This window comes from Coccinella septempunctata, chromosome 2 (assembly GCF_907165205.1).
Source record: "Coccinella septempunctata chromosome 2, icCocSept1.1, whole genome shotgun sequence".
Classification (NCBI taxonomy): domain Eukaryota; kingdom Metazoa; phylum Arthropoda; class Insecta; order Coleoptera; family Coccinellidae; genus Coccinella; species Coccinella septempunctata.
The window spans coordinates 45906197-45923507 of NC_058190.1; the positions used below are offsets into that span (position 1 = coordinate 45906197).

The 17311-nt window shown below is 36.8% G+C and overlaps 2 protein-coding genes across 7 annotated transcripts in view; one reads left to right on the plus strand and one right to left on the minus strand.

Moving 5' to 3' along the window:
- Nucleotides 1-16102, plus strand: part of LOC123307786 (eyes absent homolog 2) — a 104451-nt gene extending 88349 nt beyond the window's left edge. For 3 of the 6 annotated variants that reach the window (XM_044890217.1, XM_044890218.1, XM_044890213.1), the window contains 9 exons: nt 12331-12530; nt 12897-13056; nt 13516-13795; nt 14135-14288; nt 14629-14888; nt 14945-15034; nt 15107-15321; nt 15414-15658; nt 15762-16102. In XM_044890217.1, the coding sequence (XP_044746152.1) occupies nt 12331-12530; nt 12897-13056; nt 13516-13795; nt 14135-14288; nt 14629-14888; nt 14945-15034; nt 15107-15321; nt 15414-15658; nt 15762-15943 (1786 nt within the window). In that variant the 3' untranslated portion in view covers nt 15944-16102. The remainder of the gene's footprint in view (nt 1-12330; nt 12531-12896; nt 13057-13515; nt 13796-14134; nt 14289-14628; nt 14889-14944; nt 15035-15106; nt 15322-15413; nt 15659-15761) is intronic. The other 3 variants (XM_044890214.1, XM_044890215.1, XM_044890216.1) reach the window with 3 other exon arrangements.
- Nucleotides 16103-16502: 400 nt separating this feature from the next.
- On the minus strand, nt 16503-17307 carry LOC123307788 (vacuolar protein-sorting-associated protein 25). Its single transcript, XM_044890219.1, has 2 exons — nt 17178-17307; nt 16503-17144 (listed from the first exon to the last, which is right to left on the minus strand). Exon 2 carries the CDS (start codon nt 17109-17111, stop codon nt 16578-16580), a length of 534 nt encoding a protein of 177 aa, XP_044746154.1. The 5' UTR covers nt 17112-17144; nt 17178-17307; the 3' UTR covers nt 16503-16577.
- Between the last annotated feature and the right edge of the window lie 4 nt (nt 17308-17311).

Here is a 17311-nt window from a genome sequence, read left to right on the forward strand (position 1 = left end):
ATATTGGAGGTAGGATTTCCTTACAAAGATCAAAATTGGGCTTTGAATTGATGAGTTAGTTGTAATAAATTTGTAATAAATTCTAGCCCAAATCACATTCATTTCAAAAGTTACAAGAGTGTGTTTTAACTATAGATAGCATCTACACCAAACAGGCGTAACTCCAGAACGACTAGTTTAATAACTTGTAATAAGATTTTAACAAATTGTAGTACCTATGCTTCAGGTTTTGTCAGAGTGATTTGGCTAGTGTAGGTTGGAGTCACTTTTGGACTGTTCTCTTAAGGTGTAAACAGACTTCAATGTGGTATTTGTAAAAGTACACGGGTCTTCCATCAGTGTGGCTTCAGACAGTTGATAAACCATTTAAATACAAATACCAACTTTGAACCACATGCAATTTTTTGGACGTGATGTGACTTCCCATGTCTACGTGACGTTATAGCAGTCCGTGGCCAGCTTTGCAGTTTTCCTCACGTGTTACTTGTGTCCTGAACACCCATTGAACCGATTAATGTGGTGCAGAGAATGACTACACTGAACCAAGGAATGTGAGGTTGTCCAAGTGCTCGGTCAACTGCGAAAGAAGTCAATGAAAGGAATGCAATAATCACGTTTATCCGTACATTATTGATTGGATATCAGAATATCTGAACCCTCGGAAACTGGACCATTCATTGTTTTAACAGAAATATATTCAACATCGAATACTTAATCATATCACAAACTAAAAAGTGGAAAAAAATTTCTTAACAAATTTATTTTCACTCCTTGTATAACTGGAAGTATATGTCCAGTTCTCCAGAAACGTCCAATAGGCACTCGAACTTGGGACACCTTGTATTATAAACGTGGAAATCCTTCATCTCGAATGCATGTACGAGGATATATTAAAAAATTCTTAGCCTACTATAGAACCGAACAAAATTTCAATGTCAAAATATTTTATTACTCAACATATTCTCCTCTTAATTGGATACATTTATTACAGCGAACCTGCAACGTCTCTAGACCTTCTAAAAAAAGTATTTCTTCTTGATCTGCAAACCAGACCTCCACAGCTTTTATGACCTCCTCGTTGGAAGAAAATTTACGTCTTTTAAACTTTGTTTAAGTTGAGGAAAGAGATGAGAGTCTGGAGTCTGATAGAGCCAAATCTGGTGAATAAGGGAGGTGTTCTAGTAATTCAAATCCTAAATCATGAATTTTTTACATGTCAACATGAGATTTGTGTGCAGGGGAGTTGTCCTGCAAAAACAAAATACCTTAGGTTAGCTTTCCGCGTCTTTCCTCTTTAATTTTTTCCCGTAGAATGGTCAGTAATGTCGAATAGTAATCTCCAATTATTGTTCTACCCTTATACAAAAAATCAAATCATGATTACTCCATGGCATTCCCAAAAAACTGAAGCAAGAACTTTTCCAGCAGATTTTTGGTCACGAAACGTCTTAGGTCTTGGAGAACCAGAGTGTCACCATTCTATCGATTGTTGCTTTGTTTCTGGATCGTAGAAATGTACCCAAGTCTCATCCATGGTAACAATTCGGTTTAAGAAGTCTACATCGTTTCCAAATCGAGCACAGATCGAACGCGATGCTTCTACCCTTGCACGCTTTTGGTCAACATTCAAACATTTGGTGATCCATTTTGCAGCAATTTTTCTCATGTCCAAATTGACGTGAACTATATGATGAACGCGTTCGTATGAAATATTCAGTGCTTCAGATATCCGTTTTAGCCCAATTCGACGGTCTGATAAAATCATGTCATGAACTGCATCGATATTTTCGGGGACTGACACAGAAACTGGCCTTCCCGATCGGTCATCATCTTCAATGGAAAATTGACCTCTTTTGAAGCTTGCAGTCCAATTTTTCACGGTCGCATATACGAAGGACATTGATCACCAAGGGTATTAAGCATATCTTCCTTAAATCTGATTACTTCTTAACCCTTTAAATACAGGTACTTTATGATGGCTCGATACTCCAATTTTTCGATTTCCACAATTTCGGTGGAGATCTTCTTTCTTTTAATTTATTACGTAATTCTGTTTTTTTTTCGACCTCAAACTTCACACTGACACTTCTTAATGAGTTATTGTTCGTTGCTATGGTAACGCAATATTTTTTTATGCATGGAACTGGTCTAGGCTTACCAGATATCAATACATCCTCGTATATGTCATGTTTGAATGATAATGATTCAAAATCACCCTCTACATGTATACGTATTATCAACAAAACGCGCAGTTCTCCTCGAAGGCTGACAATAAGATCGTACCCTCTGAATGGGGTACCTCGAGTTAAGATTCTTGACATAACAAGAGACTTAACTGCCGTTTCACAAAGGGTGGCTGACAAATTCATTCATTCCCCCACATATTGTCGTGATCTATTGGACCACCTTCCTGTCCTCGGGGGCGATTAGAGCCGAGACGAGGGCATTTAAAATATCACGAGGTGTACTTTATTATACGTAACTGCGGGTAGTGCATGCCACCTACAATAGCCCAGCGGTGAGCCTGCACCCGTTTCCCATCTTCGAGGAGCCCGTTGAAGACGCCTTCCAGATCACAAAAGAGATGGTCCTTCGGGCCGGATGGTACGCGCGGAAGTAGTCCGCTTAGAACAGATATACTACACTTGGATGTTCGCTTATACAAGATTTCGTTGTCTTTTTAAACGGTGTGGCAAGATTTGGTCAACGATTTTCTATACAGGGTGAGTCTTTGACTCGTATACGAATATTTTGACCCCCCTTCAAGAGTTCACCACCTACAAACGTCAAAAATAGACACCTTGGCTTATATCATTTCTGTGAATTAGAATTTCCCATTTTGCTGACCATAAAACGAAATGCGTGATGGGTGTAAACTCTCACAATGTTAATGTTTGCTTGTATTTATACATGTTCCGGCTGCCTCTTACGCTTTGAGAACTTTAATGCCGTTTAACAACCGGCTTGCAAGCAGCTTGTCGCTTTACCGATTGTTGGGTGTGCTTTTTTTTGTTTTCCGGCGTTTTTGATGAAGCTCCAAATGAAGTTGTTCCGTCAGTCTCGCTGGGATTATTTCCGCGATGGAGTTCCTTTGAATTATCGGGATCTTTATGTGCGTTTGTTGAATCCCGAACAAATTGTTTTACGAATCGATTACAAATCAACTCTGGACCATTGTGACCGTGGTAACATGGTTTCACTTCTTAATTTTACCATTTGTTGTGGGAACAACCGTAATCGAAAGGATCTTGAAAGGATTCTTAGGATAGTTTTACTCTTCGACGACGAACATTTTTTAAAATTCTTATATTTGTTCTTTATGCACAAAATCCAATTATATAATAAACAATTAATTATTCAAGTCTAGTTGAACACATACGCATGAAATTTAACAGAAAAATCCCAAAAGTTTCCCAAAGTTGTTGAATAATTCAAATTTTCATTATAGTTTCAATCAGTGCTTTTATGTGGTTGAATCTGAACTTTAATTATCGATATTTCATCTTTTATATTTCAAGATTTATGAAGAGGATTTTAGATCTGTCATTTCTCTAAGAAAAATTTCATTTTCTCAGTTTTCTGGCGCATTCGCCATTCAGTATCTGCCAGAAAAAGACCCTGGTCATTATGCGAAACTATAGGAATTACAGAAAAAATACTCGAATAAAAATTGTTCTAGATGACGCTGTCTTCAATAAATTAATGATACAATATGTCTAACTCATTTGTATACGGGGTGGCAATGCAAAGTTACTTTTTTTCAATGGAAATTATATTTCATTTGATACCTTACCTATCCTATATTTCATTCGTTGTAAATTAGTTTTGCTTGGGGAACCTTAAAAATTGAAGTTCTACTTCCATGTCATGAACAAGTACCTAATTATTTGCATCCAGCATATCATATGAAGAGACCTATAGTTGTGTATAGGAAGGCTTAAATCCTGGACGAAAAATTTAAAATAAAATGTTTGGATATGGAGAAACCTATACTCCATTCACTTTTGTTTCAGCACTCGGTTGGCCATGGAAATTCGACACATTTCACTCTGTATAGTACGAAAATGTGGGGTTATGAAGCTTGTCAGAACATTTTTGGGTTTTAAATCAACGCTATGTTGCCCGTTCTACGTGAAAGTTTCTGTTATTATGTATTTTATCACAATGTCGAATCTCTTCGGAAAATATGTTACGAACATAATTGAAGTTTATACAAACTGATTGAAGGCATACCAAATCTAGTTATTTGAATGGAAAATACAAGAGATCAGTATAATATCATGATATGTACTAGCTTGAGGAAAGTAAATGTTCGCTATCTTCTTTGGCTAAAGTTTGAATACGTTACATCAGTTGTAGATTTCAAAAATATTAACCCGAAGATGAAACGCAAATGATGCAGTGGTTGGGAATGGGTATCTCCCGAAGGAATTAACAGATAATTACAAGAATGTTAAATTCTTCAACAAAAATCATATTCAATCAATATAACTGAAAGGAATTAAAGGAAGTTTCAAGTCAAGAAGAACTTCACCTTTGAACAAAAATTTCACATGAATAAACAATCAACAGGACAACTAGAGCGTATTTGTGGCTGTTCATCTTAATACATTGATATAATAATAATAATTAGGTATTTATTGGTACCTTAAGACATTTACAATGTATAGGACAAGTCAAATGAAAAATAGAAAAATCAATTTTCGGGAACTTATTCTACGATGACATTCATCGGAAATCCTTTACCTAAACTTTTCGCATTAATTCACTCAAACATAAAATTCTCAAATGCCACCACTTTTTTGGGTCTCCCAATAGAAGGAAATTCTTTGTCATCCTTTTCATTCACAATCTTTCTGATTGTGGAAATATTCAGTTGAAATATGAGTCGTTTAGATTCAGATGAAACATTATATAAATTCTCTTACATTGAATATGTTCGCTACCGTCTGTATTGTGGATTTTAGAATATCAGGGTATAACTATTTGAATGAGCGGACCTGAATTCCAAATAGCACTTCCTGAAACCCTGTCTCTTTCTTCAATCACTTTCGGAATTTTTGTAATATTAGATATTAATTGTGGCAACGGCGTTATGACATTAATGACAATTCATGAGTGCCAACCTTACTCCGTTCTAGTTTAAAAAACTTGAGAAATATATTTCATGGCCAACCGACTGCTAAAATAAAAGTGAATGGAGTATATACGTTTCTCAATTTAACGCCTCAATTTCTGGATCTTCCTGTAGGCAATCAAAAGTGCCGAAACAAAAGTATGACAGGGATGACTGACGTGGTGATTCGTAGAACAAAAAGGACTTCCTCATTCCTCATCGTTATCCCTTTGCGCAAACCCCGACGCCGTTTGTTCTAGTACAGTAAAATGACGGAGACCAACACAAATCTGACACGGCAAGAAAAAGCGGGCATAATAAATTGGACAGGGGACAAAACGCATAAATTTCTCGGAATCGCGGCGTGTACAAGTGCGGGTGTTCGTTTTTACTCTCTTCCTTCTCCTCTCCCTCTTTTTTCCTCCGATCCGGGAAGATGGAGGTGCCACGAGGTCGTTGCGTACTAAATTTTAGCTGACAACTTGTTGGGTGTGTCAAGAACAGTGACATACATCTTGTCAGGTTGGCACAACTTGTGAGATACGACCGGGTTCGGGACTACGCAGGCGATGAGAGGTGAATATAACTTGGCTGCGATGAGAGAAATTTTCAAGCTTCGAGTTTTGATCCACCATTTCCATCCAGTTGACAGTTAGTCTGATTCGAGCTGGTTGAAAGTTAGATACACTACTCAAAAATTGATGTGGATATTCGAGAGAAAATTTACTTTATGCACTTGTATCAAATTTTCATCAGTGTTGCTGTTACAGGTGGTCCGCCCAAAAAGGACCCTATACAGGGTGGGCAAAATTCGTTGTCTACTGAGAGGATCTCGAGAACTATAGCAGCTAGATGAAAAGGGATGACACATTTCCGAGCTCTTTTTCGGAGAAACAAAGAATGGTGAAAACCGCAGCCTCCGCGATCAGTTCTAGTGATCAATAGTTTTTCTTTCGTTTGATTTTCTACACTCGATCGCTATGCAACGCGAAACATGCAATTTGACACAAGAGGAATGTGCCCAAGCGGTAGTTTTGCGAGAAGAAGGGTAACATACACAAGAATTGCAGAAAGGTTTGGAGTTTCACATACAAGTGTGTCCAGAATGTTGCAGCGATTCAGGGAGACAAGTATAAATGTCCGAAGACCAGGACAGAGTAGACCACGGGTAACAACTGCCATTCAAGAACGTTACCTGAGAGTTTCTTCGTTGAGACAACGGTTTGCAACCGCTCGCCTCCTTCAAATTCAGCTTGAACAAACTCATGAGGTGCAAATTAGCACTCAGACAATAAGAAATCGCCTCAGGGAGTATGATTTAAGGCCTCGTGTCGCGGCAAGAGGCCCAGCTCTTACCCCAGCCCATCTAAGGGCGCGTTTGGATTTTGCGAGAGAGCATATCCATTGGGAAGAGGCCGATTGTGAAAGAGTTCTCTTCACAGATGAGTCTAGATTCTGCCTCTACCATTGTGATCGACGTTCCCTTGTATACAGACGTCCACATGAAAGATATGCTCAGTGCAATTTCCTGAACACTACTGGTTTCGAGGGAGGATCGATTATGGTATGGGGTGGAATATCTTTGACTGCTCGCACAGACCTAGTGGTCGTTGATAATGGAGCTATGAATGCTGATAAGTATATAAGGAACATTCTTGAAGAGCAAGTTGTACCATTTGCCCCATACATTGATGAAAATTTCATTTTTATGGACGATAATGCCAGAACCCATCGTGCGCGCATCGTTCAGGAGTACCTTGAAGAGGTTGAAGTCTCTCGAATGGGATGGCCAGCAAGAAGTCCAGATCTCAGTCCGATTGAGCAGGTTTGGGACAACCTCAATAGAAGGCTGAGAAGTTCAGAAAATCATCCAGCGACTCTTAATGACTTAGAAATCCAACTCGGAGAAATCTGGGAAGGATTAGATCAGAATATTTTAAGATCACTCATTTTGAGTATGAATCGTCGTTGCCGAGCTGTAATTAACTCAAGGGGTGGAAATACCAAGTATTAAATCACTTATCAGCATTTCAGTATTTTGAAAATTGTTCATTTCTCTTCTTTCACATAAGATTCGGTGAAATCCTGAATTTTTCTTCCATTTAATGTGTCCTGTTTCGTTCAAAACCTTCCCGAGAGAACATAAAGAATAAGTTATAAAGTCAATGTAGAGTTAACATTCATTAAAATTGAGATTTTCAGAATGTGCGTTAATTTTTTTGCGCATTGTAGATAGAGACTAGAGAGATATCTACTCGCGCAAATGTCTGTTATTTATTTATTTTCTCGAGCAAATTTTCGTGAGGCCCTATACAAATTGTTTTTGGGAAGAGGACCGTTTCAAGCCGCATAAAAAATATAATCTGTTGTCCAATGCACTCTCGATCGTTCCAGTGACATTTGCCGAATCGAACAACAAAAATACGAAAAATAAAAAGTTTGGGTCCTGCATAAACCCAGGTGAGACGAAATGATCAGATGTTATCACCAACGGAGGAATGTAAGGACCAGTCTTCCCGAAGATTAGTCTATCTAACATGGCATAAACATAATTATCAACAACAGGTCGCAGACGGAGGGTTTACCTGCTTTTGGAAGATACGAGACGTATCTCTCTCATCTTCAAGAATCGATGGAAAAGGTCCAAGATTTGGGCATTTCGACTAAATCGGGATTATGATTTGTGAAGAGGACTTTTTATTGGGCCTTATCTTCGAAGATCGCTGTGTATGCCACACCATAGAAAATATGGAAGGGCCACCTTTTTGAACTTTCAGTACACAAACATTTGACTAGACTAGACCAAGGTGATTTTGGAAAAAGAAGGTTGAGGAGCATCCCATCATCTTGCATCATTTCAAGTTTTTCAACTAAAAAATCGTCTAAGGAAATTTTCGATCAATGACGTCAGTAGAGTACTGAACCAGTTTAATACTCAAAAATCTTGCAACTTGAAGAGATTTTTGTAGTTCTAGATTCTGAATGACATAAGCTCTTTTTTTCTTTTAACAAAACCGAATTTGGTCATTTCCTGATGGGGGGTATAACATTGAGATGATTTCAAAATTGGCAAAACCTTCAACCTTTTTTTCTCCTGAAGTGCAATGACCTTACAGCTTCATTTGAAAGATCAATTTCCATTAACACAATTTTGGCTGTGTTAATCCGAAATTTATTCAAGAAAAATTCTACCAAAGTTCCTCCCTAATTCCATAAGCAACTGCATCTCACACATACAGTGTTGGAATAAAATATTGAACCAAGTAAATTTCTATTCAAACTCAAGAAACGACATTCATGAAACCTTGCAGGCTTGGGCATCTGATGCCATATTTTTTGTAACTCCTGTACTTCCGGTTTGACTTGAAATAACCTCTTCTTTTCTATACTGAATTGATGTGGCCGATACTTGATGAAAATCCATAATCGAACTTGAAAACGTTTATACGATTTTCACAAAATGAGTTTTTAAACCACGACACGTGTTTCGCTATCACAATAGCATCTTCAGGCGGGTGAAAGTAAACTAGTTCAGTTTCAGTTTTAGCTATTGAAGATGCCACTCTGACAGCGAAACACGTGTCGTGGTTTAAAAACTCATTTTGTGAATATCGTATAATCTGTTTCAAGTTCAACTTTTTTGATAAAATGGGACACCTTGTATAGCTTTGCAGATTTCAAAAAACATTTTCATTTCGAAATCGCACATACTAAGTTTTGTGGAAAAAATTATGAAACCGATTAATAAATCACTTTGTAATTGAAGAATATACAAGGTGAATCTTCGAGTTGTACGTAGGTATATTTTGAAAGCAGATTTTTAAGGTCAAAATAAACATTTTTTTCTATTCCATTTTTTCCGATTCGGCCCTGATAAAAAGATATAGCTCTTTTAAGTTTTCATAATGAGCTCTACCACCCCAGGAAAAACAAAATTACCTTCAGAATAACTACATAGCTAAGTCTGTGACACCATTTTTTTCGATTCCTTCAGAATAACAAGCTTTCTATGACACTTCACATTTGTCTTTGACTCGTACAAATATTAACAGTAGATTCTTGAGGTCAACATAAACACTTTTTTCCTTCAGCATTTTTTCCGATCCGGTCCTGATAAAAAGATATAGCCATTTTAAGTTTTCATATGAGCTGTGCCACCCCTGGAAAAACAAAATTACCTTCAGAATAGCTAGATAAATCTGTGACACTAGACATCTGTGGGTCTTTTAAACAGAGTTGTATTCAGCCAAAGTACCCAATTTTTCAAATTTCACAGACCCCTTTTTTATTTTTGAACATCAAATTACTCGAAAACAGCGCATTTTACGAGAAAATATGAGGAACACTTTTATTTTTCCGTCCAACTTAATTTCAAAAGTTGGGTTCTTTGAATTTTTGGTATTTTTATGGTACGTAATGGTCATAATGAGAAAACTGGAAGATTTGGGTGATATCTTGTGTTCGAAAAAGATTAATCAAATAATTAAAAAATTATATTCCGAAATTCATTTCATTCGATAAAACCGTTTGTGAGATAGAACTAAAAATAACATTTTTTTATTTTTTTCATCAGACTGTATCTTTTAAACCGAGGCGATTGGGAAAAAATTGTCCAATTTCTGATATGTTGATAGACTTTCATTATCCTAAATAAAAAGTAATCATCCGTCTACTATTTAAGGCAGTACGACAACCAAAATATTACGAAAGCGATTGGCCAATAATCCGTCAAACATTCTTTTAATGATTATTTTCTTGTTGAGTATAAAATGTATGATTAATAGCTAATAGAGAAAAATTTTAATTTTATATGACAAACTTTTTGGTGCATCAATTACACATAATAATCTAACGACCAATTTCAATGCAAATAAATTCATAACCGATATCTGTCGTTCACCAAAAACTGACACGAGATGAGTATCCGTCTAACGCGATTAGATTTTTCTAAGCCCCGAATTTGCATACTTCCGAATTTCTCGGCATAATATCTTCATTATCTTACCCGATCCGCGTATTTACGACCGGCGTACCTGGCATAATGAAATGGAGGTGGCATATTGCCATAAATCCGTTGCGACACCTCAAAAACATATACGCGTCGATGGAGGGTATATTATCTTGTATCAATGGCAGTTCCCGAGGCATTATCGAATTTGAATCTCGCAAAACGGCAATTTATAACCGTGCCTCAGCATCCATTAGTCTGACTAATGGCTCGGCCGAGGCGTTCGGCCAAAACAACGAACGAAATGCTGTTTTAACGTTATGCGTTTCTTTCACTTTATATTCGTGTGGTCTTGCGAGGTGTCATACGCTCGAGATGTGTCTGAATGATCCCGTGATTGGTGGGCTTGAATAAGCTTGCAAAATTTTGTACTTAGGACTTGGATTTTGGAGGATATCACAAAGTAGTGTATCCATATGGCATAAGCTATTGTAAATATGGCTCAGCTCTTTAGTCGAAATTGTCATTATATGAATATTGAAATGAACAGCATTTCTGAATGAAGAATCAGATAGGGCTGCCTCTGCTAATTGGGCATTAAGGGGCTCCACTGTTACTCGAAGGTAGTGGAAATAAACTGCTCCATAAGTTGGGGATATTGAATTAAATTGCAAAAAAAATATAGTTAAAATAAGATTTTTGTGATGAAAATTCATATTAATATGATTTCAAGTTGCAAATTAATTTTAGCTTGTAGGTCTGCAGCGTATACAGGGTGGTTAAGAAAAATCGAGTAAAATAACGAAATTTTATTCCCAGAGAATTCAAGCATTTTAAGACTATCAATACAATATATGGCCTCCACGGGCATCAATAACAGCTTGACATCTTCTTTGCATACTACACACGAGGTTGTTGAACATTTCTTGGGGAATTTGGTTCCATAAACGGGGCAGAAGCTCTCTCAGATCATTTAAGGATTCTGGGGTAGGTTGATGATCATCTAATCTTCTTTGGAGCATATCCCATGCATGTTCTATGCAATTCAAATCTGGTGAGTGCGGAGGTATTGGTAAATGTGAAATACCAAGCTCCTCGCGCACATTCTCAATTATGGCTGCACGGTGCGGTCTAGCGTTATCGTCTAGAAATTGAAAAGTTTCACCAATAGCAGCGTGGAAATTTGGCACAACATTGTCAATGACATGCTCCCTATAGTGTGAGGCGGTCATATTCCCAGGGCAAATGTGTAGATCTGTGCGCTCCTTGAAACATACCCCGGCCCATACCATAACACTACCCCCTCGGAATGGATGGACTTCTTGTACATAACGACGATTACGGGGTATGCGTGGGATTGTCCATATATATTCTTTGAGAATCTGAAAATCGTCCATATCTGTATTCATCAGTGAAAAGGACACTACGCCATTGATCGTTCCAATTGATATGTTGCCTTGCCCATTCCAGTCTTTGACGCTTATGGTCACGTGTTAACGTCTCTTAATGGACGTCTAGAACCTAGATTCACCTTTCTCAAACATCGTCTGATGGTTTCGATGAAACTTGGACCTCATCTGCATTTTGAAAAGTATTCCGTAGCATTCTACACGTAGATGTAGGGTTTCTTCTCGCCGAAACGGTGATGAAACGATCCTGAGCAGGTGTTGTTTTTCGTCGCCCACCAAGCCTTGGTCTTTCCAACACGGAACCTGTCTCCCTGAACCTATTCCAAAGTCGAGATATCACACTTCGGCTGACTTGGAGCCTTTCCCCTACAACAACCTGAGTTAGGCCACCCTGTAGCATTCCGATAGCCCTATTAGCCTCAGCGTTAGTTAATTTACGTCTTGGCATTTTCAGAAAACTCGTTTCAAATCGAAGCCGTTTGTAAACTGACTTCATTTCAAAATAAGAACATTTATGAAGCCTATGCAAAGAACCAAACTTCAGAAAAAAGGCGACCAGATTGACGAAATGTCTCATACAGAATTTTATTGGATCGATTCAAGTTGTTATTGAGTTTTAAATGATTTTACAGCGATTTTCTCGAAGATTACATACTTTTAAAATACGATATCCCTAACTCTTGTGGATAAGTTTAAAATGGGTAAAATGTTTCAAAAAATCTCAAGCTGATGTTCTTTATTTTATTCCTGGATCGACTGAAAAACTGAATTTATTCCTTTTAAATGGCATACATCGCATGATATAATGAACCCAGACAAACTTTCTTAGGATTTAACGATTTTTCTTTATCTTTCAGGTTGGGAATTGAAACAGGATGTAGCCCCCAGAGTGGACACTCCTCTTCCACGTGCGGTAGTCCGCCAGCCACAGCGTCCACGGCAAACAGTTCTCACAATTCCACAGACCCATCCTCCACCTCCACATCCACCTGCATCCCCTCGCCAAATTTCACATCATCTTGGTCGCTCCTAGCAGAAGCTTCCGGTAAGAGTCAGGGTGAGTTTTGACATAGCGTACATTAACCCCATCAAGGTTATTTTAATCCAGGCTTCTCCACTTTATAATTCGTACAGGGTGTCTGAAGATTAATTAAAAGAGCTGAAACAAAACAAATAACACGTTTCGGGGCTCTTTCATTTGTGATTTTGACGATTTCGAAATCAATGACAAAAAATTTATGGAAAGTTTTCGAAATAACGTTTATTACATTATTTATGTACTTCTATCATAGAAAAACTAAAGAAACACTTGCTTGACTTCCTCAAAACTCCGCATGAGCAGAGCATAAAGAATCTTATCTTATTCCTTGAGTAGTTTGAAGTTGTGGTTTTATGTAGTGTTAACTTTGTCACCCTCTTTCAGCAGGTGTAAAAACCGAGATAAGAAGTCCCGGCTTAACCGAAACAGATGTGGCTACTCTGTCTCAAGAGTCTGGCTTTTATGGAGCATCAGTCGACTTGGGAAACGTCTACGACAAGGAGTATCCAGGATCGTACCCAACAGCACATCAGTATTATAATAGGTAAAGATAATTCTTTCAGAAAAAACCTCAGCAAATGCATATTTGGTCGAAAGAACACATCGCTGCCCAAATTATGCTTTTCCTTTTTGATTAGTAGCAATGTGAAAAAAAATACACAAGATAAAAACATGTACAAGACAAAAAACATAACATTTGGGATGGCAACAATGTTTTTAACAACATATTCGTCTGATATTCGTCGATAATTATTGGTCTCAATAATTATCTAAAAACAGCGCGAGCTAATCACAAAAATCATACTTCATCCCAAATCCAGATACTTAACAAATGTTCAAGTTGGTTTAGTTTAAGTAATACCTAATAATGCGCTTCAAGGTTGTAAAATAGTCTTCCAATTTTTTATTGGTCACTGCAACTTTTCATACAAAATATATTCCTAATAGAAAAATCTTTATTAGTCAATCTATAGTGTTAGTAACCTCATATCTTTTTTTTCAGCATGCAGCAGGCATATAGCTCCACAAACCCAGCAGCGGCGGCTGCTGCTGCAACGTACATGAATTCTTCATTCTATAACGCCTCCTCATATCCTTACTCTTCTCTAACATCCACAAGGGGACTCAACTCCGCGTGTAAGGCAACGAGTGGCTACATTTCATCTCCCTACAGCTCTCCAGCTTCACCTTTTCAAAGTACAAGCCAAACATCCCAATATTCCCCCTATGCTTCATACAATGCACCTGGAACTTCTAGCTTTGCACAAGGATTTTCCGCACAGGTAAGAAATTTTATGCTTTCATTTCGATTTCATCCTAAAAAACCTCAAAATAAATTGCTCGTCAAGATTTGTGGATATTGAATGAAATCTCTGTAGGCTGTGGTCATCAAGGGTTCTTTGTAATTGATTCCAAGCGTCCTCGACTGGATTTGCCAAATTTTTGATGAGCAGTTTATAAAGATCGCTCCTTCCCATGAGATCTAAGTCTATGCTACTTTCTATAAACAAACCAGAGACTCTCTATGAAACAAACATTTATCTACTGTAACAACTCTTGTTACTCTTTGTTAACAATTTCACTTGCGACACATTCACAATTTTTCCAATTTATTATTTCAGGACTATGGAACTTATGGCACCTACACAGATTCACAGGCATCCCAGTTTTCAAGTTATTATTCCAACCAGTCTTATTCACCTTACGTCAGTTCACCAAGTTCAAGTGGAAGCATAGGAGCCTCAACTTACCAGTTAGCAACAACTTCACTATCAGGTTGGTGCGTAATGTAAATATTTGAAAAAAATGAAAATTCTCGTCTGATATCGTGGCTGAGTAAATAAAAATAAAAGGTTTTGATTTATGGAACTCACCACTAAAATCAAGGTCTTAGATGTCAGTTCAAGTCATAATTCTATGGTTTCCATAAAAAACATAACCTCAAAATATAAACAAATAGTTGTAAATATACTCCTTAGTTTAGTTTATATTTCTATTTCTCCTTTTCATTATGTTGTGCCCCTATAGTGATACCAGTAGTTCAGATGAAGATGGTACAAATGACAATAAAATTCTTGAAGTTTTTGTTGAATACTTAAATTCCCTTTTGTTTTAGAGAGCTCCTCGAACGGCCTGAGTTTAGTTGAAAATTCCACCTTACCTCTCAAAGTAGATAGTGCAAGAAGATCCCGTGATTCCACAAATAGCATAGGACCCGAGACAAGAAGTACAAGAGGAAGGGGACGAAGGACAAACACAGTTTCTCCAACCACTCCCGAGTCAACAACAGATAGAGTATTTATTTGGGATTTAGATGAGACAATCATCATATTCCACAGCCTTTTAACAGGAGGCTATGCAACGAAGTTTCAAAAGGTATAGATTTTCCGTAAATGCTTTTCTATTTTCATTAATATTGCATTTTTTTTAAGGATGCTCAAAATGTGGTTCAGTTGGGCTTTAAAATGGAAGAAATGGTTTTCAACATGGCCGATTCACATTTTTTCTTCAACGACCTAGAAGTAAGCATAAAACTTCAAAATGATTACAATTCATATTGAAGTTCTTTTCTTACAAGTTTATTTTTTTTGCAGGAATGTGATCAAGTTCATATAGATGATGTTTCATCGGATGATAATGGACAAGATCTATCAAATTACAATTTTAGCACTGATGGCTTTCATGCTGCCGCTGCAACCACAACTAATTTATGCCTACAGGCGGGAGTGAGAGGTGGTGTTGATTGGATGAGAAAATTAGCTTTCAGATATAGAAAAATCAAAGAAACATATAACACATACAGAAACAGGTAAACACGGATTTTTTCATATGATCAATTCCTTCTTAATTTTCCTTTTTGGTGAAAAGCATTCACTAATTTGATTTTCATTTCATTTTTAGCGTTGGGGGTTTGTTGGGAACAACTAAAAGAGAACAATGGATTCAACTGAGAGCAGAAATTGAGGCTGTCACAGATAATTGGCTTACTTTAGCGAATAAGTGTTTAACTCTAATAAATTCGAGAAGTAATTGTGTGAATGTCCTCGTTACTACCACACAATTGATTCCAGCACTTGCCAAAGTTCTATTATTCGGATTAGGAGGTGTCTTCCCTATTGACAATATCTATTCAGCAACTAAAATAGGTGTGTCTCCATTGAAATGAATTGTGTATTTGCTTAATGATTCCACCATTTAAATTTTCATTAGTTTGTTGTTAGGAAAATTGATATATTAATTATTTTCCAGGTAAAGAAAGTTGCTTCGAGCGTATAGTGACGAGATTTGGCAGAAAATGTACTTATGTTGTGATTGGCGATGGACCTGATGAAGAATCAGCTGCAAAAGCTTTAAATTTTCCTTTCTGGAGAATAAATAGTCATAGTGAAATAGCAGCATTATACAATGCTTTAGATATGGACTTCTTATGATTCAACTACCAAAAAAACAAATTTTTATATATTATGTTTTATATGAAGATTCTCATTATATGTTTTGTGGATGTATTATAAAAATTGTACATACATAAATATTGTAATAAATGTATTAAGTTACACTAAAAGTATATAATAGAAAAAAGAAATTTCTCATATTTTTGTTTTACTGTAAAACCCTCATGGCTCACATTCAGCTGCATAACCCTTCATTAAATAATCAAATAACCTGAAATGGATGCATTGAATGGTACTGAATTATTTTTTTATTGAATAGATCATGGCAAAGCAGAATCAGATTTTTATGAATTCATATTTAAAAGTGCTGGAAAAGCAGTATAATATGATAATCTTGTTTCAAAGTCAATGAGAAAAGTATGGGTAAGAAAACATAAATGAGAAAGTAAAGATTGTGAACTACTCGAGCGTATCAACTGCATCTCTATAAGAAGAAATAGCAATAGAATATTCATTCTATGCATCTATGCACCTTTGAACTAAAGGGGTCATTAAACTAATTCAACAAATTGATGGATGTTGTCAATAAAAAATGCTATCAGTATACAATTCTTTATTTATATATAACACGAACGATAACCTCAATAAAGTATATTTCTTCGCATAGCACCACCTAAAAAAATTTCACTCCTTGCATATCATCAGACAAAATCAATTCACATTTTCTCTCATCTTCTAAAACCCTTAAAACTTTGATCAGAACCTCAGTTTGCATTCCCGCAAATTCTTGCTCTTGGACATCTGTACCATTTGTCAATTCATAGAACGTGAGAACAGTATTTTGCAATCCCGAATCACATATATAACCATATATCATAGAAGCCCACTCTTCCAATGTATGCCAATATATTTCCCATCTATTTTTCGCTTTGTCCAATGCAGCACAATTCGAACTCTTGGATAATTCAGACAAGACAGAAACTATTACAGTAGAGTTCAACCTCCGATTTATGGTAGAATTGTAAAATAGGGGCCAATCTACTGCTTCCCTAACATCAAGTGTGTAAGTTTTGGTCTGTCGACAATAGTCCAATATAAGCGTTTTCCATGCTGCTAATTGTTTCGATCTTGTTTGTGCGGTAGGCTGTAGTGTGAAGAAAGGTGGAAAGTTATATTGCCAGGGCCAATTGATTTCAACGTCCGTCATTATCGAAATTTCCTTTCAATTAATAAATAGCAACTCAAAGATATTACAATAATATCTTTGTAGCAACTCGACTTGAAATCTTAAGTGTGAGGTTATGTTATTATTATTGTTGTCAATGTACGTGAGTTGTCATTTATAGAATGTTCAGAATATTTCTTCTTTTTCTTTCAAAAATACCAATTCTATGATTGGCTGCTTTC